Source organism: Chiloscyllium plagiosum, unplaced genomic scaffold, assembly GCF_037043375.1.
Source record: "Chiloscyllium plagiosum isolate Xiang-an unplaced genomic scaffold, Cpla_swu_hap1 HiC_scaffold_9, whole genome shotgun sequence".
NCBI lineage: Eukaryota > Metazoa > Chordata > Chondrichthyes > Orectolobiformes > Hemiscylliidae > Chiloscyllium > Chiloscyllium plagiosum.
In genome coordinates, this window is record NW_028270147.1 from 28260609 (window position 1) to 28288454 (window position 27846).

A 27846-nucleotide genomic window follows, 5' to 3' on the forward strand; every position below is an offset into this window, starting at 1 on the left:
GCACACTCCAATCTAACATCCCCACTCTTCCACCATCCTCGCCAAAACCCTGCATAATGATTCCGGATTGGTTGGTGAGTCTGTACTGATCTGTTCAGATGTAGAAACTCCATTACGTTGCAGATCTAATAGTGCACAAGGGAGAAGGGAGTGGGGGGACACAATTCAACGTGTGCTAGATAAGTATTAATATAGGATGTATCATCCTAATTTTGCTTTGAAAAATGGTATGTTTAACGAGGGCATTTTTAGACTTAAGACACACTTACTTTAACATCAAGTCTAAATGAGATTCAATGAGACCTTTTTAACACATCTGCTTAGTTCTGCAAAAGAACATTTTGATCCAAGGAACTGAATCATAACTACATTGACTGCATTCAAATGCTCCTATTGTCATTGCTTGTTATCTTTTGCCCAAGACATTTGGGTTGATGTGCTTTACTGTCATTCTGTCTCAGGTATTCTTTGTCTTGCGGAAGAAAAACAGCCAGATTACCTTCCTTCACATCTTCCACCATTCAATTATGCCTTGGACCTGGTGGTGGGGAGTTAAGTTTGGACCAGGTACAGAAAGATTGAAAGTTTGTTTTTATTGGACTTCGCATCCTTCCTCTGCCAAGTGGCATTTGGATGTTGTCAGTTTGCAATTTGCTAATTTGCACTGCGTCTTGTTGACTTACACCCAGATGCTGGCTCTCTCATCAAGCAACACTTTGGAAGAAAATTTGGATTGGAGAACAATATTTATCTCCCAATCTGTACCCATTCTTTTTGTACTAAAATGCTGGAAAAGCTCAATAGGCCTGGAAGCATCTGTGAAGAGGAAAGTTTAATGTTTTGGGTTGAGTGACCTTCCTCACGTTTGTTCTAATTTCTATCCACAGATGCTGCCAGATGTCCTGAGCTTTTCCAGCAATCTTTGTTTTTTGTTTTCCAGTTTTGTTTTAACTCTGGTTTTGGCTACTTAGACTGATTTCAAATGTTTCAGCATTACCACATTTTAGCTGCCCAAGAACACAAAATTACAACACAGGAACAGGCAGTTTGGCCCTCCAAGCCTGTGCTGATCCAGATCCTCTATCTAAACCGGTCACTTACTGTCTAAGGGTCTGTATCCCTCTGCTCCCAGCCCATTCAATTATCTATCTAGATACATCTTAAATGGTGCAATTGTGCCTGCCTCTACCACCTCTGCTGACAACACATTCCAGGCACTCACCACCCTTTGCATAAAGAACTTTGCACACAACCTCTTCCTTTAACTTTTTCCCTCTCTTTGAACTCGTGACCCCTAGTAATTGAGTGTCTCACTCTTGGAGCTGGGGGGAGGTGTGGGCTGCTTGCTATTCACCCTGTCTAATTCATGATTTATGTAGACCACAATCAGTGTGCCCCACCCTCCATCTTTCTAACGAAAAATAATCCTAATCTATTCAAACTCTCCATAGCCAGTGCCCTCATACCAGGCACTGTCTTGGTGAACCTCCTCTGCACCCTCTAGTATCCACATCCTTTTGGTAATGTGGTGACCAGAACTGTTCAGTATTCCAAATGTGGATGAACCAAAGTCTTGTACAACTGTAACATGAACTGCCAACTCTTGTACTTAATACCCCATCTGATGAAGGAAAGCCTGCCATGTTGCTGCCCTGACCACTCTATTGTTGTCTGTTGCCACCTTCAGGGAACAATGGACATGAACACCCAGATCTGTTTTCTCTAGGTTTTTCCATTTAAGGCATAGTTTGCTCTTGAATTGATCTTCCAAAATTCATCACGTCTCATTTGACCAGATTGAACTGCATCTGCTATTTCTCTGCCCGACTCTCCAATCTATCTATATTCAGCTGTTAGCTTTAAGCTCTGGAATTCCCTGCCTAAAAATCCTCTTGTCCATTCCTCCACTTCAAGACAGTTCTTGGCATGTACATCTTCATCAAGACCTAGATTTTTGGTTTTTGTGGCTTAGTGCCACAATGCCCACTGCTCTGACTTGGCTTGGATGCTTTGTTATGGAGAGTGTTTTTAAAAAGAAGTTGGTACTCTGCTAATCATCCACAAACACTATCTAATGGAAAGGCTTTGTCCTTTGGCTGTCTTTCTTGCAGGTGGTATGGGATCCTTCCACGCCATGGTGAACTCAATTGTCCATGTCATCATGTACTTCTATTATGGATTGTCTGCAGCTGGTCCAGCTTTTCAGAAATACCTCTGGTGGAAAAAGTATATGACAGCAATACAACTGGTCAGTAGTACTCTTAGTATTTAGCTGTTGAAAGGAAAGGGGTGATGTGTGGTATCCCACCATTGATTTTAATGGAGCAGCATGGGGGGGAAGAGATACTGTACACTTTAAAAAAATAAATAAATAAATAAATGTGGGTGAGTGTATGGTACAGTGACAGAGCTTGGAACATGGCAAAGTTTAAATCCAGCATAGTTGCTCAGACTATGATTTTGTTATTAACAGTGCTGAAAATACTTTTTGAGAAAATGTGATAAAAGAAAAATACTTTTTAAAGCTTTCTCAAGGCTTCTAAATATCCTGCAGTATTTGCAGCCAGTTAACTGATTTTGAAATATAATCTCTGGCTACAGAAATGCCAACCAATTGGCACAAGAAGCTACATGTTTTTAAAATACATCATTAAGATTGTCAAACTGTGTGCAATCCATGGACATATTCATTTACTTACACTTGGGTGAAACCACCCAATTAATAGTCCCCTGAAAACTACCTTTTTATTAGGTTTTTAATGTTATGGCTGTTTTATTTTGCTACTGAGCTTTCAGTGCATTCCAGAACACACACCACTGGACACTTCAAGTTCTTTTGTGAATCACCTCTAGTACTGGAGGTGATTTTCTCTTTTGTATCAATAATTTTGAAGCCCCTTCTCCACACTAAGGTTGCAAACAAGTATTGAAAAATGTGGTGCTGGAAAAACAGCATCCGAGGAGCAGGCGAATCAACGTTTCAGGCGTAAGCACCACATTTTTCAACTCTGGTCTCCAGCATCTGCAGTCCTCTCTTTCTACCTGCGAACAAGTATTGGCCTGAACATTGGGGAGAATGTCCATAACATGTGCCATGGAATATTTTGCATTTAGATGAGGCCAGTTTAACAACTTGAAACTGGATACGTAACTTGAGTACTGTAGCAACTTTGGATTGAATGAAAATACTGCTAAGGTGTTAGTAATCTAGGCCAAATCTAATTTCTTGTTTTAGCAATCATTATTTTCCAGTTTCCCTTTTTAAACTATCCATTGTCAATGGAGGTGCATTATCTGCTGCCATTAGATTTACTTTTCTATGCATTTTCTATCCCTTTTTAGGTGCAGTTTGTCATCGTCTCTCTGCATGTCACCCAATACTACTTCATGGATCATTGTGATTACCAGTTCCCCATCTTTATCCATCTTGTCTGGATGTATGGAACATTCTTTTTCATTCTTTTCTCCAACTTCTGGTACCAGGCGTACACAAAGGGCAGGAGGCTTCCCAAAGGAGAAGAGAAACAGAAAGCAGCCAAGAAGAATGGAAGGCCGGCAGCAGAGAATGGCGGGCACTTGCTGGAAAATGGGGAGTTGATGAATGGAAAAGTGAAGACAAATTAGCAGGAACATAACTTTTTAAATAAACCAATTATTGTATTTTTGTTTTTGGCAAGTTTTCAGGAGGGAGGGTGCAGCGATTTAAGCTGGTTTTGAACTTGACTTAAGAATTTCATACAGTCTATTTAATCACTCTGGCACCACGTTGGAATTCAATCTGGGAAAAGTTGTCTGACTAAATGTTTTAAGGATCCTGTGTAATTAACAAATGATGGGTTTATGGCTAATCAAGTCTTGGTTTTGTTTGGAATCCTTGCACTTTTCTAACTGACATTGGTTACAAGGATAAAGCAGATTGTGTGACATGGGGAAAAGGTGGACCCCATGCCTCCTGACTAAGAGAAGGCCAGTTCAACACTAGTCTGTGCTTCAGACTGAACTGTGGGATGCTCTGTTTCCTGAGCAGTTGAATATGTGCAGTTTTCCGGTCTCTGCTATTTCCCTCCACCACCAGTGTTGCATCTAATAGTACCCCAGATCTGCAAAGAACTAATGGTGTAACGGTGTTGCCTTTAACCCTTCCTCTGAAAATCTGCAAACAATTAAACCTAATGCTGTTGAGTCTAGCCACCATCACAGCAATTGAAGGAATGAGATTTCCTTCAAATGGCCCACCTGGTTGGGTCAGTCTTTAGTAATTTATAATATCTAGTTACAGATTAAGATTAAGATTAAAGCTCTTTTCACTATAAATTGTAATTAATTAGATTTTTAGATTTTTATTTACTTCGAGCAATATTGCTGTATATTTTGGGAATGAAGGAAACCACAATGTTTGAGAAGCTGCTCGGTGGGACAGTGTTAATGTGGTCCTTACAGCAGAGAATTTTTTATTGATGTTTTGTGGTGGGCAGGTAGAAGAGTCAACTTTTAATCATTCAGTACTTGCTAAATATCCTGTAGGCAGAGTGTCCCATAAATAACCCTTTTCCTCTTGATCTGTCATCTAGTGGGGACAAAATGACAAGCCTGTCAAGGGGTAGTGCTGAACATCCCCCTCAAAGTAAGTTCTAATTGGTCTCTGGAGTGAAATGATACTGTGGCTGGAACCAGATTTACCTAATCAATGTGTGGTGCGGCAGGAGTTTCTTGAAGAAAACTGTAAACTTTCAGTGTAGGACTTGAATTATAACTTCCCTTTTTTTATTCTGTACAACTCTAACTTGATGCAGGATTAATAGGACCTAAAACTGATGCTGTGTACATAGTTTCCCTTCAGTCACTGCTAGCTGTAGGCAGAAGTGAGCATCATTTTGAAGTAGCCCTGGACATAAACTGTCAAGGTATTCATCAGCCATATTGAACTCCATTTTAGGAGCTTTACAAAATGCAGTACAGAATGGGGTAGGGGAAGGAAAGCAGTACAGCTATATTCTTTAGTTCTTTGCAAATCTATCTTATTGCAGTCAAGAAGATCCCCATGAGTAAAAACAGTGAAGGAAGATCTATGGGATTATGATCTCACAGGAGCAAGTTCCAATAGGAATTTTCTGACTCTGAAATAAATTCAATTTCAAAACTCAAATGTTTGGTCTGATTTACTTTGTCATTGTTGCTCCATTTTCTATGGACTACAAATCTCCAACTTAATTGATTCACCTAACACTTTGCTGTCAATGGAATTTTGCCTCTCATTTATCCTAATTTTAATATATTAACTGCAATTCCAGATATCCCTATGTTTTGTGAACAGTATAGTTTTCTCAATCCAGTGTGTTGAGTATTTCTACAGCTATGCTGTTCAATTGCCTTTTTTTTTTTCCTGCCTCTGGCTCAAATGGTCAGGAAACTGCAGCCTCAACCTTATCCAGAATGTGGGCTTTGGCAATATGACATTGTTTGGAATTCTTTGGTGTATGGAAAAGGTGGTTATCTGGCTAGCTTTTACCATGCTCCAACTTACCATAATTGAACGTGTTGCTGGAAAAGCGCAGCAGGTCAGGCAGCATCCAGGCTCCTTGGATGCTGCCTAACCTGTGCTTTTCCAGCAACACTTTCAGCTCTGATCTCCAGCATCTGCAGTCCTCACTTTCTCCAACTTACCATAATGGCTCAATCTTATGTTTTTAAGGATTTTTTGACTGTAGATTGAGATCTTTGACATTGTGAGAAGCTAGGGAAGAAACTACAGGGCTCCTAATATTTATATCATCCACAGGTAAGGTGCTACATACTGGAGTGGCTAATATTGTGCCATATTTAACACTGCCTGGAAGGAAAGGTCAAGGAACTACAGATCAGTGGGTAGGGTTATTGGCGAAGATTATAAAAAACATTTATCTACGTGCATTTGGAAAGACAAGGACTGATCATAAACTCTCTCTCATTTTTCTATGCTATTTCTAAAGTAATGAGGTATAGAGAGCTCCTGGTAGTTGCCTTTCCCTGAAGATAGGAAATTTCAATACAAGGGACATTTTTAAGGTGAGGGGAATGTGATTTGAGTCAATTTGAGGTTGGCTAGTGCTGAGGAAATGGTGGATATGGGTACGACTGCAACATTTAAAAGACATTTGAATGGATACATGAATGGGAGAGGTTTGGAGAGCATGTGGGATTATGTGGCACATGGACTGTTCAGACTGAAGGGTCTGTTTCTGTGCTGTATGATTCTAAATAGTGTCAAATGTCACTTTGAAAAGGTGACCAAGAAATAGTCAGTATTTTCTGTGAAGAATAACTGAAATAGTGTTGTCTTGGAGTTCATATTGGAGAAGTAGTGCTGGAGGTCTTTAAAACCAAGATGTAATAAGTCCTCAGGTCCTGATCAGGTGTTTTCCAGAACTTTGGGAAGCTAGGGAAGAGATTGCTGGGCCCCTTGAGATTTGTATCATTTGATAGCCATGAGTGAAGTGCTGGAAGAGGTGAAGCTTGGTAAATATGCCATTATTTGAGGTGCTGTAAGGAAAAGCTAGGAAATAATAGACCAGTGGGCCTTATGTTAGTGGTGGGAAGTTGTTGGAGTGGATTCTGAAGGACAGGATTTACATGCATCTAGAAAGGCAAGGATTGATTAGTGTTAGTCAGCATAAGTTTGTGTTTGGGGAAATCACGTCTCTCTCATTTGAGGTTTTTTGAAGAAGTGACTTTAAAGATTGAAGGCACTGGTTGATGTCCATATGGATTTCTATGAAATGTTCAAAGTTCTGTAGAGTAAACAGGTTAAAGTTTGCCAATTGATGCAAAATTCTGTTTAGGCCTCCAGCCTAGTGATCAGTGTGTGACTAGGATCACTATCTGCTGTTGTTTGTCACTTAGAAATTATTTTAGATGTGAATGTAGGTGATATGGTTTAAGTTTGCAGATGACACTAGTGGACAATGAAGAGTATTATCTGGAGTACAATGGGACCTTTATCCAATGGGCTGAGGGGGAGATGCTGCATTTTGGTAAAGCAAACCAGGGTAGGCCTTGAATGTTTAATGGTAAGGTCCTGGTGAGTTACTGAACAAAACAACTGAGGGGTGCAGGCTCTCATTTCTCTGAAAGCAGAGTCACAAGTGGAGGTGGTTGAAGATGTTTGACACATTTTGCCTTTTTATTGGTCATGCCCTGAGTATAGGAGTTAAGGGGTCATGCTGTGGCTGTACAGGACATTGAAGCTATTTTTGGAATACTCTGAAATTCTGGTTGCCCTCCTATAGGAAGGATGTTAAACCAGAGGGTGTAGAAAATATTGGAAAGGATATTGCAGGACTGAATGGTTTGAGCTGGAAGGAGAGGCTGGGGCTTTTTTCTTTCCTGGGATATCTGAGGCGGAGGGTTGACTTCATTTGAGGTTTATAAAGTCATAAGGGAGATGGATAGAGTGAATAGCCAGGGACTTGCACTTTCCTACAGTGAATGAGTCTAAAACAAGACAGAATAGGTTTAAGGTGATAAGGGAAAGAGTTAAAAGGGTCTGGGGGGCATAGGGTGTTGTGTATGGAATAAGCTGAGGGCATGGAGGCTGGCACAATTACAACCTTTTTAAATGTATCTGCATGGGTATGAGAATAGGAAAGGACATATCCCAAATGCTGGCAAATGAGACTAGGTCTGATTGGGATAACTAGTGTGGATCAGTTGTACCAAACAGTCAGTTTGTGCTCCCTAACTATAGATGAAGGCAGAGTGGTAGATACTGGCTACATGGAATTTAGCAAGGCCTTCATGGTTCAACATTACAGACTGGTTCGTAAGACTAGATCACAAGGGATCCACTGGATACAAAATTTAGCTTGATTTGTAGGTGGTGCTGGCAAGAGTATTTGTTTAGACTAGAGGCTTGTGACCAGTGGTGTGCTGCAAGGACCAGTACTGGGTCTACTGATTTAAGAATGATGAGAACATTAGACATATAGTTAATTTGCAGATTACATCAAATTTAATCACCTCCAGTGTCTACTATACCATTATCTCACTAATGGCCCTTCTGATCAAGCTGCCACTAGGCTGAGGAGTGGCTGATGGCATTTAATGCTAGTTAAATAAAAGGTGTTACATTTTGGTAAGGCAAACTAAGGTAGGCCTTATACAGTTCCTAAAGCACTGGGACATGTTGCTGATCAGAGACCTAGGGGTGCATCCTTTGGAGGTGACATTACTGATAGACCAGACAGTGAAGAGACTTTGGCACAGGCCTTCATTGGTAAAAGCATTAAATATAGGAGTTGGGATGTCTTGTTACAGCTGTGAGACATTGGTAAGTCTGCATTTAGTATTTCATACAATTCTGGTTACTCTGCTAGTGGAAGGACCTTTTTAAACTGGAAAAGGTGCAAAGATTTTCATGGATGTTGAAAGGTTTTTCCTAGTGTCAGAGGCTGAGGTGTAACCTTGGAGGTTTATAAATCATGGAGTGCATAGATAAGTTGAATAGCAAAGGTCTTTTCTCCAAGGCAGTAGATTCCAAAACTAGAGGGCATAGATTTAAGGTGAGATGGGAAAGATTTAAAAGGGACCTGAGGGCAACTTTTTCAGGCAGAGAATGGTGCATATCTTGATGAACTGAAGTGGTTGAGGCTGGTGAAATTACAAAATTTAAGATTTGTATTGGTCCATGGATAGAAAAGTTGAGGGTATATAGGCCAAATACAGGCAAATAGGACTGGTTTAAAACCATAATACACTAGAGCAGAAATCAGGCCATTCAGCTGATAGTCTGCTTCACTATTCAGTCATGGCTGATAAATAGGGGTTGAGAAATTCTTCCACTTACTCCCTGTAACCCTTGATCCCTTTCACACTCAAGAACCTAAAATGTGTTGCTGGAAAAGCACAGCAGGTCAGGCAGCATCCAAGGAGCAGGAGAATTGATGTTTCGGGCATGAGCCCTTCTTCAAGAGCCCTTCTCATGCCCAAAACGTCGATTCTCCTGCTCTTTGGATGCTGCCTGACCTGTGCTTTTCCAGCAACACATTTTTGGCTCTGATCTCCAGCATCTGCAGTCCTCACTTTCACACTCAAGAACCTATGTAGCTCAGTCTTAAATATACTCCATGATCTGGCCTCCAGCCTCTGTAGCAGTGAATTCCATAGATTCACCACTATCTGGTTGAAGTTTCTCCTTGTGTTCTAAAAGGTCTCTAAGGCTGTGCTCTCAGGTCCTCTTCTCTCATACCACAGGAAACATCTTCCCAACATCCACTCTGTCCAGGCTAGTTTAGGAAACCTGGTTTGCAAGGATAAGTTTGGCCAAATGGTCTGTTTCTGTGCTGAATTAAGATTATTGAGTTCTTACACCTAAATGTGTGTGTAAGTTTAAAGTATTACTTTTTGCACTGACTTCTTGAAGTGGTGGTTGGCATGTGCAGATTTATTTTAGCACTTACACATGGAAGTGGACTCCTTTGTAACTGTTCCTATTTCTGAGAAGTAGGGGAATACTGGGGGAAATGTCTACCTCTGTTTTGGGAATAGAAATGAATGGCTGCACATTGTGTCTTGTCATTTGTTTTTCTGCTACAAGTTTATTTCTAAACTTGTAGTTATGAATATTCTTTTTGCCTGTGGGTACACTAAGTTTTCAGCTGTGGTTGCAAGGTCAAAGTCACAAGTTGGCTGATCTTTTGAGGGTATGAAAGTTCAGACTGCATCGATACCTAGAAATGTTTAGCAGAAATTTTTAGTCAAATTTGGGAAGACTAACATTTTCCGTTCCCACTCAACTCTTTCCTGCAGACGAATCTTAACCCTAGTCCTAATAATGATTAAATGTTTGTTTGCAAATTTTGGAATTGTATTTGATTCTGAAATTCTAACAACATCTATACACTCACTAAGACTACTTCTCTCTTCCTCTCCCCTGTTTTTATGAACCTGCCCTATTTCAGTTTATCTCTTGCTGAAAACTCTAATTTGTTCCATTTGCGACTTTGTCCTCTTTTTCAGTGTTTTGCATGTTTGCAGCAAGTCCCAATTTTGCTTGTGCCTGCTGACCTACATTAGCTCCCCAATCTTAACAATTTTAAATGTTATCCTGGTTTACAAATCTGTCCCCTCCCAAACTCAACTCCACAACCTTCGGAAAAATATGCTTCATTAATTCAGGCCTCTTGACCATTTGAGATTTTTCTTTTTTTCACTACTTGTGCTTGTAGGTGTTCAGACTCTACTGTTTAGAATTTTCAACTTTCACAACTCTATCTCACCACCCCTCTTTCTATAATGAACTCCTTACCTACCTCCAGCTAGAGCTTTTAGTAATCTGGCCTAACATCACTTTATGGGTCTCCCTTTTAATGTTTTTTATAATGTGGTTTTGAAGCTCCCTTTTTTGTATTGCTTGTTAAAGGATCACATTGGAGTAAAGCCATATTAGTTCCTGTCTACAGTTTATTTTGGACATTACTGAAGGTTCTCATTCCTACAACTTGTTTAGAACATAAAGTACAGCACAGAACATGCCCTTGGGTCCGTGAGGTTGTGCTGAGATTTAATCCTACTGTAAAATATAGTAACTTAACCTATACACCCCTCAACTCACTGCTCTCCATGCACATGTCCATTAGTCCCCTAAATGTCCCCAATGAGTCTGCTTCCACCACCACAGCTGGCAACGCATTCCACACTCTCAACTCTCTAGGTAAAGAATCTACCTCTGACATCATTTCTATACCTTCCTCTGAACATCTACAAACTACAACTTCTCGTACCAGTCAATCCTGCCCTGGGCAAAAGTGTCTCTATTGATTTCTATCTATTTCCCCCTCATCTTATCACCTCGATCAGGTCTCTTCCCTTCCCCTCCAGAGAGAGGTTGTATAAGCTCAGACTTGCTTCATAAGACAAGCCCTCCAGTCCAGGCAGCATCCTGGTAAACCACCTTTGCACCCTCTCCAAAGCCCCCCTCGTTCCTATAGTAGGGTGACCGGAACTGGACACAGTATTCCAAGTGTGGTCTCACCAGGGACTTAGAGCTGCAGCAAAACCTTGCAGCTCTTAAACTTGATTCCCCCTGTACAATGCCAAAGGCAAGCCAAAACACCATATGTTTTCTTAACAACCCTATCCACTTGGCAACTTTGAGGGATCTATGTACTTGCACAGCCAGATCCCTCTGTTCTTCCACACTGCTGAGATTCCTGTCTTTAATCCTATATCAGCATTCAAGTTTGACCTTCCAAAATACATAATATTTTGAGCAAGAAATCCAGAGCCCCCAACAGTTAAAACGGTTTATTTAACTGCACTACCTTGCATTCATGGCACAGCAAGTTTGTTTTAATGTCAGTTGCTTTGTTTTAATCTTCATGTTATAACACAACCACTATCTCCAGCTTTCAATGGTGCTATGTTTGGGTGGGGGGGGGGGGGGGGGGGGGGGTGGTGAGACAAAAGAGGGGAAGAATGTGAATCTGCACGTTTCCTTAATGAAATTACTGTCTGGGGAAGTTAGAGTAAGGCTTGTGCGCAGTGGAGATATTGTAGGATCAGCTTGGGTGACTGTATTGTTCCTTCGCCTAGTGTCTCATCTCTAAGCACTTGTTTCTTAAATTCCTACCCCTATAGATTAAGTCCACCATGGATCTCTCTTAGCATTGACAAAAAAAAATCTGAGAACAAATCACTTGTCTGTCCTCCTGACAAGTGTTGAGGGAGGGAAGGAATAACCTCTGATACACCAGTGCTGTAAACCGGTTTGTCATGCCTTTTTCAATTGTAAACAGTTAAAGTCAATGCTAGCTAGTCCAGGATTAGGAAGTGTTTGTAAGAATTACTTTATTAGTCCAATAATCTGCAGTGGCATAAAATATCCCCACAGAAGAAACCACCACTTATGCCAAAGTGGTCTGGCTGTAGGCTTCTATTTCAAACATCAAATGTCTGAAGTAAATTATTGCATATGTCTACTGTTTTTAATGTTAAGCCTTTTATTATAAAGCTGTTCAATATCAAGTGGCCATTAGCTTATAATCCACAAAGGATCTAGACGTCGCTCTCTAACCCAGACAGAACTTGGTTATTTACAGCTTGTGGGGTATCACTCTACAGCATAGAACAAAGTGAGGCATGCATCTATGAAACCATAGATGATGATCCTGTTGAATGCTCACCATTCTGTATTATGCTTTAGGTGTCTAATTAGGATGCCATGTCCATGCCCTCGCGGTAACAAAGAATGTAGTGTGTGTGTGTATATATGAGACAGTCATTTTTAACTAGTGAGGTAATTGCAAGTTGCAACAGTGACCGTATCAAACAAATCAGCTGTTTAAATTGGTTTCATAAATAGTAGCAAGATCATTGGTGGTTGGTTGATATATACATTGGATAATGTCACACTAGATCAAAACTTGCAGCTGAAATTTTGGGCAGTAGAAGTCTTTGTGAAGAGTGTTAACACTAATTGCTGCTTCAAACTCCCAGCATCAGCACAAATTCAACGACACACCTGGTCAGCCCAGTGTAGTGGCCGCCTGCCTCAGCCTCTCTTGGCCTAGCATAGCTTGGGTGGACATCTACTCTGTGATTACAGAGCGAATTCCCCCAGCCTGGAGTGAAGGCCGAGTGTAGACAGAAGATCATTGTTGTGAACATAATTTATAAAATGGATTAAAAAAAATTAGTAAATGTGCAATGCTGGATTTTAAAAATTTCTCTCTTTCCTAGAACTCTAACTGAAAAAGCTGTACCTAGGGACCTAAGATTGCTTATGGTGCCATGACTTACACTCAAATGAGTACAGTGAAAAGTGTACATGACATTAAACCTAATTCCAATTCTAATATACTTAACTGTCTGAAATGAGATTTGAACCCATGACTCAAAAAAATGTGCAATCACTAAAGAATTGACAAATCTACACACTAGATCTTCAAGTTTTGTGGTGCTACATTTATTGGTAGAATTATCAACACACTCTTTATCTTCAATTTCCTTGCTTTTGCCTACAATGCCACTTTATGGTGCTTATCTCCAATTCTCACCCAGTTATCCCTGTTTCATCTAAATGTGGTTACACTTCAAAGGACCCTTCTCTTTCAGTCATATCCAAATCCCATTTTATGTGAATCATTAACTCTACATTAAGACAAAGAGGACAATGTTTTGATTTTAGCAAATGAAAATCTGGACAAGTCTTGTGTAGCTTGGGGAAAGCAATACAGGATGCAGATTATTTTTTAAGGGATTTCTATACCAGGTGTAATTGTAAACTCACCATGCTTAATTTTTCTAAAATTTGGATCCAATGCATAATTGGATGAAAATAGGGCTATCATCTAGATGCCATCATTAAATACTGTTGATAAATGAGAGGGGTCAAACCACAATCTGAAAGGGGTGGCAGAGGAGGGAAGATAATACAAACTACGTGAGATTTTAATGTTTTTACCTTATCTTGGAACAAAGTTGTCAAGGTCAGCATTTGTTGTTGACCACTGCAACTGAAAAGGTGAAGGTGAGCCAGAACTTGAGCTAGTGGAGTCTGGTTTGTACAAGTCCAATCATTTTGTTGTTCGGGAGTTCTAAGATTTCACTGCAACAAGTGAAGAAATGGCAAAATAGTTCCAACTCTTAAAAGAAGGAATGCCTTAATGGGGGATTTGCAATTATGGTGGCAATCCTAAACATTGGGCGCTTTTGTCCTTTTTAAGGTGGTATAGTGTACAGAGGAACCTCAATTATCCGAACAAGATTGAAACGTCCCGATGCTTGGCTAAACTATGTTATCGGCATTCAATTAACCAAACGAAATAATCCCCACTCATGTCTTTCGGATAATTGAGGTTCCTCTATAAATACTGGCAACAAAACCTTCTGTTAATTACCACATACCATCCTCCCTCAGCTGATGAATCAGGACTCCTCCATGTTGAGCAACACTTGGAAGAAACACCGAGGGTGACAATGGTACAAAAATGTACTCTGGCTGGGGGATTTTAGAATCCTGCCAAGTCATTCTTGGTGGTGGATATTAAAGAACACATCTGCTAGACTGGGTCTGCAGCAGGTGGTGAGGGAGCTAACGAGAGAAAAACATAACTTATTTCATCCTTACCAATCTGCCAGCTGTTGATGCGTTTGTCCTTGACAGTATCAGTCAGGGTGACTACCACACAATCCTCGTGGAAACAAAGACCCACCTTCACATATTAAGAAAACCCTCCATCATCTTGCGTGGCATTATCACTGTCCTAAATGGGACAGACTTCAAATAGATCTGTCAACACAAGATGGGCACCTATGAGGCACTGTGGGCTATTAATAACAGCGGAACTGTAGTCCAGTACAATCTGTACCCTCCATGGCCCAGCATATCGCCGACTCAACCATTATCATCAAATCAGGAGACCAACTCTGGGTCAACGGTGAGTGCAGGAGGGCATGCCAGGAGCAGCACCAGACATAACTAAAAATGAGGTATCAATTTGGTGAAGCCACCAAACAGGACTACTTGTATGCCAAACAGCTTAAGCAGTAATTGATAGACAGCACTAAGCAATCCCACCACCAACAGATCAGATCTAAATTCTAAAATCCTGCCATATCCAATCATAAATGATAATGGACAATTAAAGAACTCACCAGAGGAGGAAGCTCCACAAATATTCCCATTCTTAACGAATGAAGAGTTCAATGCAAGTGCAAAGATAAGGCTGACACATTCGCTGTGATCTTTAGCCAGAAAAGCCAAGTGGATGACATATCTTGGCCTCCTCAGAGATCCCCAGCATCAAAATCAGTCAATTTGATTTACTCGGTGTAATATCCAGGCCTTAGGGTGACAAGTGATATTTGCACCACACAAATGCCAGACAATGACCATCTCAAACTTGTAGATGGTACACAATTCTGGCATTATATGCATTGGTGGTGGCTGAAGTGTTGATGCAGACAAAAAATATAAACTAGGAACAAAAGGCCTTTTGGCCCCTTGACCTCTGTCATTCAATATGATAATGGTTGCATGTTCTGAATTCCACATTCCCAGTTACACCTATTAACCTTTGATCTTTGCTTCACAAGATCGATCTATCACTACCTTTAAAAATATTCAGTGTTCCTGTATCCACCACCATTTGAGACTGTTCTAAAGTTTTTTCCCCAAGAAAAAAAAACCAAACCTGATCTATCCTAAAAGGGCAACCGCTAATTTCAAATCAGTGCCCTCTAGTTCTGGATTCATTAAGAGGAAATGTCATTTCAACATCAACTGAATCAAGATGGTTCAGGATCTATATACACTCCAATTAAGTTATGCTTCATCAAGTGAACTGCCTTATTCTGGATGGTGTCCAGCTTCTTGTGTGTTGCAACTGCACTCATTCAGGCAAGTGGGGAATATTCTTCACTCTCCTGACTTGTGCTTCATGGGTGGTTGACAGACTTTGGGGAGTCAGCTTAGTTGTTCACTGGAGAATTCTCCATTGCTGGCCTGCACTTTCAGTCTCAGTATTTATGCCTGGGCACTTAATTTCTCGTGAATATTATGTCCTAGGATTTGATGCTGAGGGATTCAATGATGGTAAGAGCAGTAAAGTCATGGGGTGATGACTACATTACACTCACTGGCGAAAACATTATGTAGCACTTGTTTGATACAAATGTCATCAGGTTAAGCATACATGTTATCCACATACAAAAAGACCTGGAAATTAACTTCAGTATAAGAAGAGCTGTGAATGATACTAAACATGGTGCAATCTTCAGAGAACATCTTCACTTTTATGATGCAATGATCATTGGAGCAGCCAAGGTGATTGGGCCTTGGAGCTCCTGTAGTGATGTCCTGAGGCTAAGACTATTAGCCTCCAATAACCATAGTCAGCTTTCTTCGTGCGTTGAGTGCCTCCAGCCAGTGGAAAGTTTTGCCCTGATTCCTATTGATTTCAATTCTGCCAGAGCTCCTTCTTTCCACACTTGGTCACATATGCGCTTTTCCAGCAACACATTTTTAAGCTCTGATCTCCAGCATCTGCAGTCCTCACTTTCTCCACATATTAGGTCAGTCAATTTACATTACTGTGCTTACTCTCAAAAGTCAGATCTAAAAATTTAAAATTTGGCACTCTGCAAGATTTGATCATATGCAAATTGATAGTAACCTTCTGGTTAAGATATAAAAATGGAAGTGATTAATTTTTAATTATACAGTTTACCTACCTCAAGGACACCACTAGGAACAGATTTAGTGATTACCGGAACGTCCCTTGTATGAACCTTGTTTGAGGTTCAGGAGCATTAGGCAAATATTTGTTTTACATGCAAGATCAGTGAATCACCTCCACTGAAGTGTATAATTTAACCAAGTTTAGAAAATAAAACCTAAGTACAGTAGATTCTATTTGCACACAGGCTTCTTGACCAGCCAACAAAAATGTCAATTTATGACAAGATCCCTTTCAAAACTGATTCTTTACTTGGTGGAGTAACTCTCATTCCATGTGATCTCAATTTTCTTGTTGAGATCTTCAGAGACTCCATTGTAATTGTTTGACAGCCTTAGTTGGGTTATATTTCATCTCTGATACGGATGCATTGATGCAGACTTGATGTTGGTTTTTATGGTACTTGGCATCTTACCTACAGAGACAGAAATATGAAGTTTAAGTACATTTAATTACTGGATTACATTTAAATCCAGCATTTCTGGTAACTGATCTAAATCCAGCATTTTCTGTAATCACAGGCCTTGGTTTTTATTTATTTGTTTTAATGTATTTTTATGTTATCTTTAACAGTCACAATTACAAAAATTCCAGACTGAATTCTACACAATAAGAACAGAAAATATGAAAACAAACCCATTGCAATTGTTAAGTATATCTTTCCTCTACTCACAATGTCCCTCAAAATCACTCGCACTATTTGCTTCATTGATTTGTTTAGTACTCAGACTGGAGTTCATGCAACCCCCACCCACTGACATGTCGGAGGCAGGGGCCCTGAAAAATTGCGGCACTATGCCTATACGAGGCAGCTTGGGAATTTTAACCACAGCAGTAGAAGATCTGGGCAGCTTGCCCACAAATGGTGCTTCAAGTAGGCAAAGAATTTCCAATTAAGGGCCTCGTCCAATGGCCACCAGGATTTAATTGGTAGCAGGAGATGCCCATCAATGCTCAAATATACAAGAGAGATCAGTGAATCACACTTGAAATCTTCAAGGTGCCTGAAAACATTCACTCACAAGCAACCAACCTGAGAAAAGTCTCCCCATAACTAGAATGAAAGGAAATAGACGTGCTGTACCTCCAATCAAACACTGGCACTGACTCCTATTTGGTCCTGATAGGCTCGCGAGTGAAACCGTCAGTACCAAATATGGAAGAGAAGTAACTGTGATTGGAGCAGCAGAGCACAGTTAACTAAGTCATAGCAGTGAGGAAGTCTCTGGGAGAGCATCTACTGAGAACTAGTAGTTGAGGATAATTGAGCTGGTTGCTGTTTAATCTGGGGCTGTCAGGGCAGTTGGGATGGAATGGTGAGACTGAAAGAGGTGTGTATGTCATTATGGTGCCACAAGACTGGAGGATGGCTAATATGGTCCCATCTTTCAAGATGACTGTCATGAATAAACCAGGGAATTACAGACAAGTGAGTTCAACTACTGGAGAAAGTTCAGGGCTAATCAGCACAGCTTTGTCAGAGGGAGGTCATGCCTAGCAAATTTAATTGAATTCTTTGAGGTGGTGATCAGGTATGTAGGTGAAGGTGGCACAGTTGATGTAAATTTATCCAGATTTCAGCGAAGACTTTGATAAGGTCCCACGTGGAAGACTGAGAAAGAAGGTAAAAGCACATGGCATCCAGGGTAACTTGGCTAGGTGGATCTAAGATTAGCTTAGTGGTAGGAGACAGATGGTGATAGTAGAAGGCTGTTTGTGTATCTGGAGGCAATTGTCCAGTGGCCTACCATAGGGATCAGTGCTGGGTTGTTTGTTTTTCACGATTATACATGAACAATGCAGATGAGAATCTGGATAAGTAAGTTTGCAGATGACACAAAGATTGGCTGTATGGTTAATAGTGAGGAAGAAGGTCTTAGGTTACAGGAAGATATAGACAGATTGGTCAAATGATCAGTGACTGACAGGACATAACATTGAAGTGTGAGGTGATTCACTTTTGAAGAAGTAACAAAACAATAGAGTACTCATTGAATGGATGAACACTACTGGGAATGTCACAGATACCAGGGTATCTTGCGGTTCCTGTCCATAGATCCCTCAAGGTGGTAGGACAGGTTAATAGGCTGATTAAGGTGGTATACTTGAGCCTTGTCTTTATCAGTCATGGCATAAATTATAAGAGCAGGGAGATGAAGTTGCAGCTGTACAAAACTTTGGTTAGGACATAGCTAGAGTATTGTGTGCAGTTCTGGTCCTCGCTATAGGAAGGATATGATTACACTGGAGAGGGTGCAAAGAAGATTCACCAGGATATTCCCCAAGATTGAGCTATTAAGAGAGGGTGGATAAGCTGAGGGGGCACATGATTGAGGTGCATAAGATTGAGGGGCATGGACTCAATACTCTCAAGGTTGTGGGCCAAATGCTGGAAAGTAGGATTAATGTAGAAAGGTTAAGGCTGACTCGATGGGTCTCTTCTGTGCTGAAGAACTCTAATAAATAGGTTACTGAAAATGAAAATGTAGCTTTCAAAAAGCACAGTCAGCCAGACTTCACATTTATTGGTTGGGCATGAGGAGTGGGGCTTGACATCAAAGGAGGATCTTTACTGCTGGACTGAATGCATGCTTCCTATTGACCTCACTGGAGTACTGACAGTAACTCGAGGTATTGCTGGTAATGCAGAGTGGTTAGCCTCTGACCGAAATCCCAATTCATTTTTGTTAATTGGCAAGCACGCCTACAATGATAGCTGGGCAGCAACTATTTTGCCAGGTGGACTCTCCAACCCCATACTATCAAGTGTACTCTCTTCAGTGTGGAAATATTCACATAGCTTCCGTCCTTGTAAAGATCAAACTGTTAAACCATCTTTCTTACTTTAACCTTCTGTCTGGATCATCATTGTTCATCTCATTCAATATCTTAAATTTTTATCATGTTACCTGAAGGGGATGTTACATGTATATAGTTTGTTTCATAACTTTAGGATGTTCTAAAGCCAATTAAGTATGTCCTCAAGCATATTCGCTGTTTTCATTGCAAGAGAATGCATCAGCCGAATTTCAGATAGAATGTTCTCTCAAACAGTAATAAGAAGCAGAACCAGACAGTCTGCTTTAGTGATTCTGATTGAGGAATAAATAGTTAACGAGTACTTTGGATTTTTTACAATTACCCGAAGGCAGACAAGGTATTAATTTAATGTCTTGTCTAAAAGATGGCATCTCTTGTGTAGTAATCCCTCAAGTCCAGCACTGAAGTGTCAGTCAGGATATTGCACTCAAGTTTCTAGACTAGGGCTTGAACTCATGATCTTTTGACTCAGCAAGTCATCTCGCTCTGTGAAGGCAGATACTTATGATAAGGCATTACAGAAATGTCATTACTTTTGCTGTGCTTCACCCGGTGTTTAACCAGTAGAGTCTACAAGATTGATTTCAAAGGAAAGTCTTTTGGAACAATGTGAAAATTACTCTCAACTTCCAGAACTGCATCATATGTTAAACATAGAAAGCATCATTCAAATGTGCAAACATTTTTTTATAAAAGGTTACTTTCAGAGGGATGGCAGTGAAGGCAGTGCAATGTTCCTCTTGCAACATGTTTGAGGTGAGGGATGCCATGGAAATCCCTGCTGATAACACTTGCAGGAAGTGCACCCATCTCCAGCTCCTCCAAGACCGTGTTAGGGAACTGGAGCTGGAGTTGGATGAACTTAGGATCATTCGGGAGGCAGAGGGGGTCATAGATCGGAGCTTTAGGGAAGTAGTAACTCCAAAGATGGCAGATAGATGGGTGACAGTGAGGGGGACTGGGAGGAAGCAGCCAGTGCAGGGACCCCCTGCGGCCGTTCCCCTCAAGAACAAGTATACCGTTTTGGATACTTGTGGGGGGGACGACTTACCAGGGGCAAGTAACGGGGCTCAGGCCTCTGGCACGGAGCCTGTCCCCGTTACTCAGAAGGGAAGGGTGGAGAAGAGCAGAGCAATAGTAATTGGGGACTCGATAGTTCGGGGCACAGACAGGAGGTTTTGTGGGAACGAGAGAGACTCACGTTTGGTATGTTGCCTCCCAGGTGCAAGGGTACGTGATGTCTCTGATCGTGTTTTCCGGATCCTTAAGGGGGAGGGGGAGCAGCCCGAAGTCGTGGTCCACATTGGCACCAATGACATAGGTAGGAGGAGCGCTGAGGATGTTAGGCAGGCTTTCAGGGAGCTAGGTTGGAAGCTCAGAGTTAGAACGAACAGAGTTGTTGTCTCTGGTTTGTTACCCGTGCCACGTGATAGAGAGTCGAGGAATAGGGAGAGAGAACAGTTAAATGCGTGGCTACAGGGATGGTGCAGGAGGGAGGGATTCCGGTATTTGGATAACTGGGGTTCTTTTTGGGGAAGGTGGGACCTCTATAAACAGGATGGTCTACACCTGAACCTGAGGGGCACCAGTATCCTTGGGGGGAGGTTCGCTAGTGCTCTTGGGGGGGGTTTAAACGAACTCTGCAGGGGCATGGGAACCCAGACTGTAGCTTCAGGGTGCAGGACCTGGAGTGTAGGGAGGTTAGGAACATGGCATCAATTTCAAAGGAGGGTGCCTGTAAACAGGAAAGTGGTTTGAAGTGTGTATACTTCAATGCAAGAAGTATACAATATAAGATAGGTGAACTTGCAGCGTGGGTTGGTACCTGGGACTTCGATGTTGTGGCTATTACGGAGACATGGGTAGAACAGGGACAGGATTGGCTGTTGCAGGTTCCAGGGTTTAAATGTTTTAGTAGGGTCAGAGGTGGGGGTAAAAGAGGGGGAGGTGTGGCATTGCTTGTCAAAGATAGTATTACAGCTGTGGAAAGGACGATGGATGAAGACTCGCCATCTGAGGTAGTTTGGGCTGAGGTTAGGAATAGGAAAGGTGAGGTCACCCTGTTAGGAGTTTTTTACAGGCCTCCTAATAGTCCTAGAAACGTAGAAGAAAGGATTGCGAGGATGATTCAAGAGAAGAGTGAAAGTAATAGGGTGGTTGTTATGGGGGACTTTAACTTTCCTGATATTAATTGGGAAAGCTATAGCTCAAGTTCATTAGATGGGTCAGTGTTTGTCCAATGTGTGCAGGAGGGTTTCCTGACACAATATGTAGATAGGCCAACAAGAGGTGAGGCCATACTGGATTTGGTTCTGGGTAATGAACCAGGCCAGGTGTTAGAATTAGAGGTAGGTGAGCACTTTGGGGACAGTGACCACAATTCGGTGACTTTTACTCTAGAGATGGAGAGGGATAAGTGTGCACTGCAGGGCAAGAGTTATAGATGGGGGCAGGGAAATTATGATGCTGTGAGACATGACTTAGGATGTGTGGCCTGGAAAAGTAAGCTTCAAGGCAAGGGTGTAATTGATATGTGGAGCTTGTTCAAGGAGCAACTATTGAGTGTCCTTGATAAGTATGTGCCCGTCAGGCAGGGAGGAAAGGGTCGTGTGAGGGAGCCGTGGTTTAATAAGGAATTGGAATCCCTTGTTAAATGGAAGAGGGCGGCCTATGTAAAGATGAGGCGTGAAGGTTCAATTGGGGCGATTGAGAGTTATAAGGTAGCCAGAAAGGACCTGAAGAGAGAGCTAAGAGCAGCAAGGAGGGGACATGAAAGGTCCTTAGTTGGTAGGATTAGGGAAAACCTTAAGGCTTTCTATAGGTATGTCAGGAATAAAAGAATGACTAGGGTAGGAATAGGTCCAGTCAAGGATAGTAGTGGGAAGTTGCGTGTGGAGGCTGAAGAAATTGGGGAGACACTGAATGAATACTTTTCGTCAGTATTCAATCAGGAACAGGACATTGTTGTCAATGTGAGTACTGAGTCACAATTAAGTAGGATGGATGGCTTTGAGGTATGTAGAGAAGAGGTGTTGGAAATTCTGGAAAGGGTGAAAATAGATAAGTCCCCTGGGCCTGATGGCATTTATCCTAGGATTCTCTGGGAAGCAAGGGAGGAGATTGCAGAGCCATTGGCCTTGATTTTTATGTCCTCGTTGTCTACAGGAGTAGTGCCAGAAGATTGGAGGCTAGCAAATGTGGTTCCCTTGTTCAAGAAGGGGAGTAGGGATAACCCTCGTAACTATAGGCTGGTGAGTCTCACTTCTGTTGTGGGCAAAATCTTAGAGAGAATTGTAAGGGATAGGATTTATGAACATCTGGATAGGAATAATGTGATCAAGGATAGTCAGCATGGTTTTGTGAAGGGCAGGTCATGCCTCACAAACCTTATTGAATTCTTTGAGAAGGTGACTAAGGAGGTGGACGAGGGGAAAGCAGTAGATGTGGTGTATATGGATTTTAGTAAGGCGTTTGATAAGGTTCCCCATGGTAGACTACTGCAAAAAATACGGAGGTATGGCATTGAGGGTGAGTTGGAGGTTTGGATTAGGAGTTGGCTGGCTGGAAGAAGACAGAGGGTAGTAGTTGATGGCAAAGGTTCATCTTGGAGTGCCGTCACTAGCGGTGTTCCGCAAGGATCTGTTTTGGGACCATTGCTGTTTGTCATTTTTATAAATGACCTGGAGGAGGGGTTAGAAGGTTGGGTGAGCAAGTTTGCGGATGATACGAAAGTCGGAGGAGTTGTAGACAGTGAGGAAGGATGTGGCAGGTTACAGCGGGATATAGATAAGCTGCAGAACTGGGCAGAAAGGTGGCAAATGGAGTTCAATGTAGCTAAGTGTGAGGTGATTCACTTTGGTAAGAGTAACAAAAAGATGGGGTACTGGGCTAACGGTCGGATACTTGGTAGTGTGGATGAGCAGAGGGATCTTGGTGTCCATGTACACAAATCTTTGAAAGTTGCCAACCAGGTAAATAGTGCGGTGAAGAAGGCACATGGCGTACTGGCTTTTATTGGTAGAGGAATTGAGTTCCGGAGTACTGAGGTCATGTTGCAGTTGTATAAGACTCTGGTGCAGCCGCATCTGGAGTATTGTGTGCAGTTTTGGTCGCCATACTATAGGAAGGATGTGGAGGCACTGGAACGGGTGCAGAGGAGGTTTACCAGGATGTTGCCTGGTATGGTAGAAAGATCGTATGAGGAAAGGCTGAGGCACTTGGGGTTGTTTTCATTGGAGAAAAGAAGATTTAGGGGTGACTTGATAGAGGTGTATAAGATGATTAGGGGTTTAGATAGGGTCGACAGTGAGAATCTTTTTCCACGTATGGAGTCAGCTATTACAAGGGGGCATAGCTTTAAATTAAGGTGGGGGGTAGGTATAGGACAGATGTTAGGGGTAGGTTCTTTACTCAGCGAGTCGTGAGTTCATGGAATGCCCTGCCAGTAGCAGTGATGGACTCTCCCTCATTATGGGCATTTAAGCGGGCATTGGATAGGCATATGGAGGATAGTGGGCTAGTGTAGGTTAGGTGGGCTTGGATCGGCGCAACATCGAGGGCCGAAGGGCCTGTACTGCGCTGTATTCTTCTATGTTCTATGTGTGCTAAAGTGAAATCAAACTTCCCTCTATGAGCTCAGAAATCTCTCTAAGACTGAATTTTGATTTCCATTACAATGGATATATGTAGTAAACATAATTGCAGCAATTGAGAGTGCTTCAGTTTATAAAGTGGAATACGGATATGGCATTTGTCCCACTTACCTGGCTGACCTTGCTGCGGTGGAACCTGGCCTTGCATACCCTGTTGGTTAGACCCACTTTGTATTGACACCTGTGCTATATTTGGACCACCCTGGAGACTAGCACCTGGCACGGGCTGACCTGACGAGACTGGTCCACCTTGGGGAGTTGGTCTAATTGGTTTGGACAATCCTTTCCCAAATCCAATAGCTGCCAATAAAGCATTGGTATCAGCTGGGTTAAAGGTCTGCTTGTTCTGACGGGAAGCTAGAGAGAAAAAAAAATGGAATGTTCAAATGTTGATGTTTTTATTACTATTAGGCTTCTTTACGTTTAATTTACTCTTGATTTTATAGCATTGTTGTCTTTAGATGAGATTTTTTAATATGGTTTTATGGTCAGCATATTAACTACTGTTGCATTGTCTTTCTATGAGTAAATTTTGATGTTTCTCTTACCCATTCTTTTCTGAAATTGGAGCTTATGCTGAGCTAATAAGACCCTGACAGGGTTACTGTCTGGTGTAAGATAAACAATGGCCAGTTAGACCAAAATGGATCAAAATTGTCAGATGGTTTGTCACAGCCAGTCCAGATCCCATCCTCATTCACTACCCACACATCAGTGTTTCCAGAGTGATGAGTGGACAGAAATAACAAATTGAACACTAGGCCAAGCAAGAAAATTTTAATTGCAACATCACTGAGTGCACTTTGCTTGAGACTGGCTACCTCAACAAAGATCACGGCTTAAACCTGGAACTGTCCTACTCTATAAAGTTCACCATTATACAATGCACTCCCTTTATTGACTAGGCTTAATCAGAATATGCATAAAATACACCAACAGCGCCTATCATTACACAATCATTTTCTCCACACTGAAAAATGATAGACTAAGATATTCAGAAATAACATAATTGTGCCTGTTGCTGAACTTAATATTAAATTACCTTGTTTTATTCACCTGCTTCAACTGCCATAACCAGCCTAATTATGACACTACAGATTTCCTTTTGATTGTCAGAATTTAACATTTAGCTCACATGACTTCATTAAATTTTAATTTCATGTAGGTACATTAAGGCCATTAATCTGATGCTAAAATGCATAAAGAGCAATTGCAAACGCGTGCACAGATTTTACTAATGTTCCTACTAGGCTACATTCATGACCAAATGCACTGCAGTCTGATAAATATAGCACAGTTACAGGGAGCAACCTGAGTGGCCTATGTGTATGCATGCAATCTTAACGATATCATGCATTAAAATCAGTAGGCCACACGCAAAAATAAAGCTAAGAGAGAACACTGGTATCAGTCTAATTTGTGGTCACAAACAAATGAAGGCATTTTATTGTTCACAATAATCTTGCCTCAAATTCACTAATAAATACTTTTTGCATCAATATAAAAAGCTTTAGCAGCTAGCTATTTAGCAGCTGAGTAGCTTTGTTGCATTCTCTTGAAGGCTGGTAAGCTAGTCACATATTAGGGATGATCAGCAGTTTCTCTTAAGTGTATTACATTCGTAGGCAGCAGAAAGAACCATTCTCAAGAAATAAAGAACCAACATTTATAAATCATTAACTCTAAATCACTGTTGTAGCTCAGTTCAGGAATGTTTTTCCAATCAACATTTAAGAAAAGGTATTCCTTCAGAGATGCTAGGAGATATAGGAGCTCACCACAGACAGCATTTCAATGTTTTCACCATAGTGGCTTGATCTTACCATGAACATTCAGATTTAAAATTCAATTGAATGAGATGTAATAAGCTCATATTCTGATTCTATGCTATGTATTTGGATACTTATCAGGATTTCAGACCATATTTCAGATGCTTTCATGAAAACACCATAGAAACAATTGCAAAATTCTTTACTTTCCCCTTTATTTATTACGACAACAAAGAATGTGTTGCATACCTCCACTCTCAGACTCCCGTTCCTCCCGAGTGTTGTTAAGTTTGTCAAGTAAATTGCTACACATTTTGTTCAATGACTGGATGTGTTTCTGTGGTGAGGGAAAATAAGCAACTTAAAATAATATAGAAATATTATTTTATCTTGTGTCCGTGGTATTAGATACTAAGCTTGACAACTTGTATTTAGCTTGTTCCCTTTATTGCAAAGCGTTCAGGTATAATTTTACAAATTAGGAATAATATACAGTGGATACACAAAGTAGAAATAAAAAAAGGGGAGGTGGGGTGGGGCACTGAAATGAGGAACTAACCAGTAGAAAAGGGACTGAGTAGTAAGTTTCCAAAGCAGGTAGTGTGACAGGGAACTGGGAAGTGAACTAACCTCCATGGCAGTGAATGCATGGAAATTGAGAATCCGACGAGAAAGCTAGTTACAGAAGATCTGTGAAGCATCTAAAGCTGTAAAGTTCAAAAAGTAGCCATAAAGCAGGGATGCATGCTTGGGCACATGGAGGTGGTGGATCTTGATGAGGATTGATATATTGCAACTTGTGGGAAAAATGTATTCTGTTAATTCCTTAGCCAAGTTCAAATGTCAAATTGAAGTAGATGAAACCAGCTTAGATGGAAATTAAGAAATGAGGTCTTGAAAGCTTAAGGCATGCAGGTAGGTTTCAGCAGCAGGAAGGAAGATGATAATTAAACTGAAGGAGAAAAGTGGGTTTAAACATAGAACAGTACACATTCTGAAGTATGTAGACCTATACTCAGTTGTACAGAGCTGCAAACTGTGGTAGTCCAGGAGAGGAAGTCAAGAGTACAGAAAATTATTCAGGCTATTGTGCTGGCTGCCTGAAAGAGGCATATAATTAGTTCTGGTCCCTTTGATCTTCTCCCAGAGCCCTGCAAATTGTTCCTTTTCCAAGTATACTGTAAATCTGATTCCCTCCTGTAAGTTGCGATTGAATTTGTTCCTACCACCCTTGATTCAGTTCAAGATGCAGGGAATGGGTAAATATTAACTGAGGAATAAATGAAATACATTTTATTTAAAGCTTAAATATTGGAAAAAATAAACAATAGAACATAACAAATTGCAATTTTAGAGACAACCTTTCCCACTTTTACATACAGATGATCACTAAAATTCCAGTCCTTCAACTTTTGGCTGCATAGGCCACTCACCATCCTCTCCAACCAAAGCTCTCCTTAATAACCTGACAAGAAGAGACTTTTGTTTCTTCCTCTGCACTTATACCAAATTAAGTGCAGAGGTGTTTCCCTGTGGTCTTCCTGCAGCGTTGTTTAATTGATCATGTTGGACAGGATTGTCATTAGAATGGCATGTGATTTCTTCACGTGGCCAGTTGTTATTTCCTGCTTGCAGTTAGCCAATTCTACTGATTTGTTTCATTACTAACAAACTACTAATCACTAAATAGAAATTAAGCCATACCTGAGCTACATCAGGTGCTAAGCGTGCTGCCTCTGTACTCAATTGCTTCTCCTGTTCTTCTACTTCTGGGTCTGGTTTGGTTCGGAGATGATCAGGAACCACCTCATGACTGAAAACAGGAACTCGACCCTCTGTTAGTTTCTATAATAAAAAGACAATGAATTTAAAAAAGGTGGTATTGGTCACAGAGCCATACAGCACAGAACAGATTCTTCCGTCCAAGCAATCCATGTTGTACATAATCCCAAACTAAACTAGTCCCACCTGCCTGCTCCTGGCTCATATCCCTCAAAACCTTTCCTATTCACGTGCTTATCCAAATGTCTTTTAAACATTGCAATTGTACCCAGATCCACCACTTCCTCAGGAAGTTCATTCCACACACGAACCACCATTTTTGTATAAAATTTTCCCCTCACAGTTGAAGCATTTTTGACACCTCACGTTCCTGAGGGTAAAATACGAATTTTAAAATTTAATTATGTCTCCTCAAACAAATATATGAACTGCTTTTCTGTTACCTATGTAATGTAACCATTTCTTCACTATATTATGCAAGCTCAAATGTTAATTTGTTCAAAGCCCTAATTTTGGACTTGCAGATTATATTCTAACCTTCAAAATGTCTTCAACTGGATTAACTTGTATTAACATAAAGGAAGGTCATGCTTGTGAGCTTTTGCACAT

General features: G+C 41.1%; 2 protein-coding genes across 6 annotated transcripts in view; one reads left to right on the forward strand and one right to left on the reverse strand.

Moving 5' to 3' along the window:
• LOC122554232 (very long chain fatty acid elongase 1-like) overlaps positions 1-5146 on the forward strand; it is a 75277-nt gene extending 70131 nt beyond the window's left edge. For all 5 annotated transcript variants that reach the window (XM_043698908.2, XM_087990506.1, XM_043698913.2 and 2 more), the window contains 3 exons: positions 462-567; positions 2112-2248; positions 3343-5146. In XM_043698908.2, coding sequence (XP_043554843.1) covers positions 462-567; positions 2112-2248; positions 3343-3624 — 525 coding nt within the window. In that variant the 3' untranslated portion in view covers positions 3625-5146. The remainder of the gene's footprint in view (positions 1-461; positions 568-2111; positions 2249-3342) is intronic.
• A 6119-nt stretch (positions 5147-11265) lies between these two features.
• Positions 11266-27846, reverse strand: part of med8 (mediator complex subunit 8) — a 28545-nt gene continuing 11964 nt past the window's right edge. Inside the window, exons 4-7 of the mRNA XM_043698924.2 lie at positions 27160-27300; positions 25705-25792; positions 23798-24043; positions 11266-16629 (exon numbers count right to left, since the gene is read on the reverse strand). Coding sequence (XP_043554859.1) covers positions 16565-16629; positions 23798-24043; positions 25705-25792; positions 27160-27300 — 540 coding nt within the window. The 3' untranslated portion in view covers positions 11266-16564. The remainder of the gene's footprint in view (positions 16630-23797; positions 24044-25704; positions 25793-27159; positions 27301-27846) is intronic.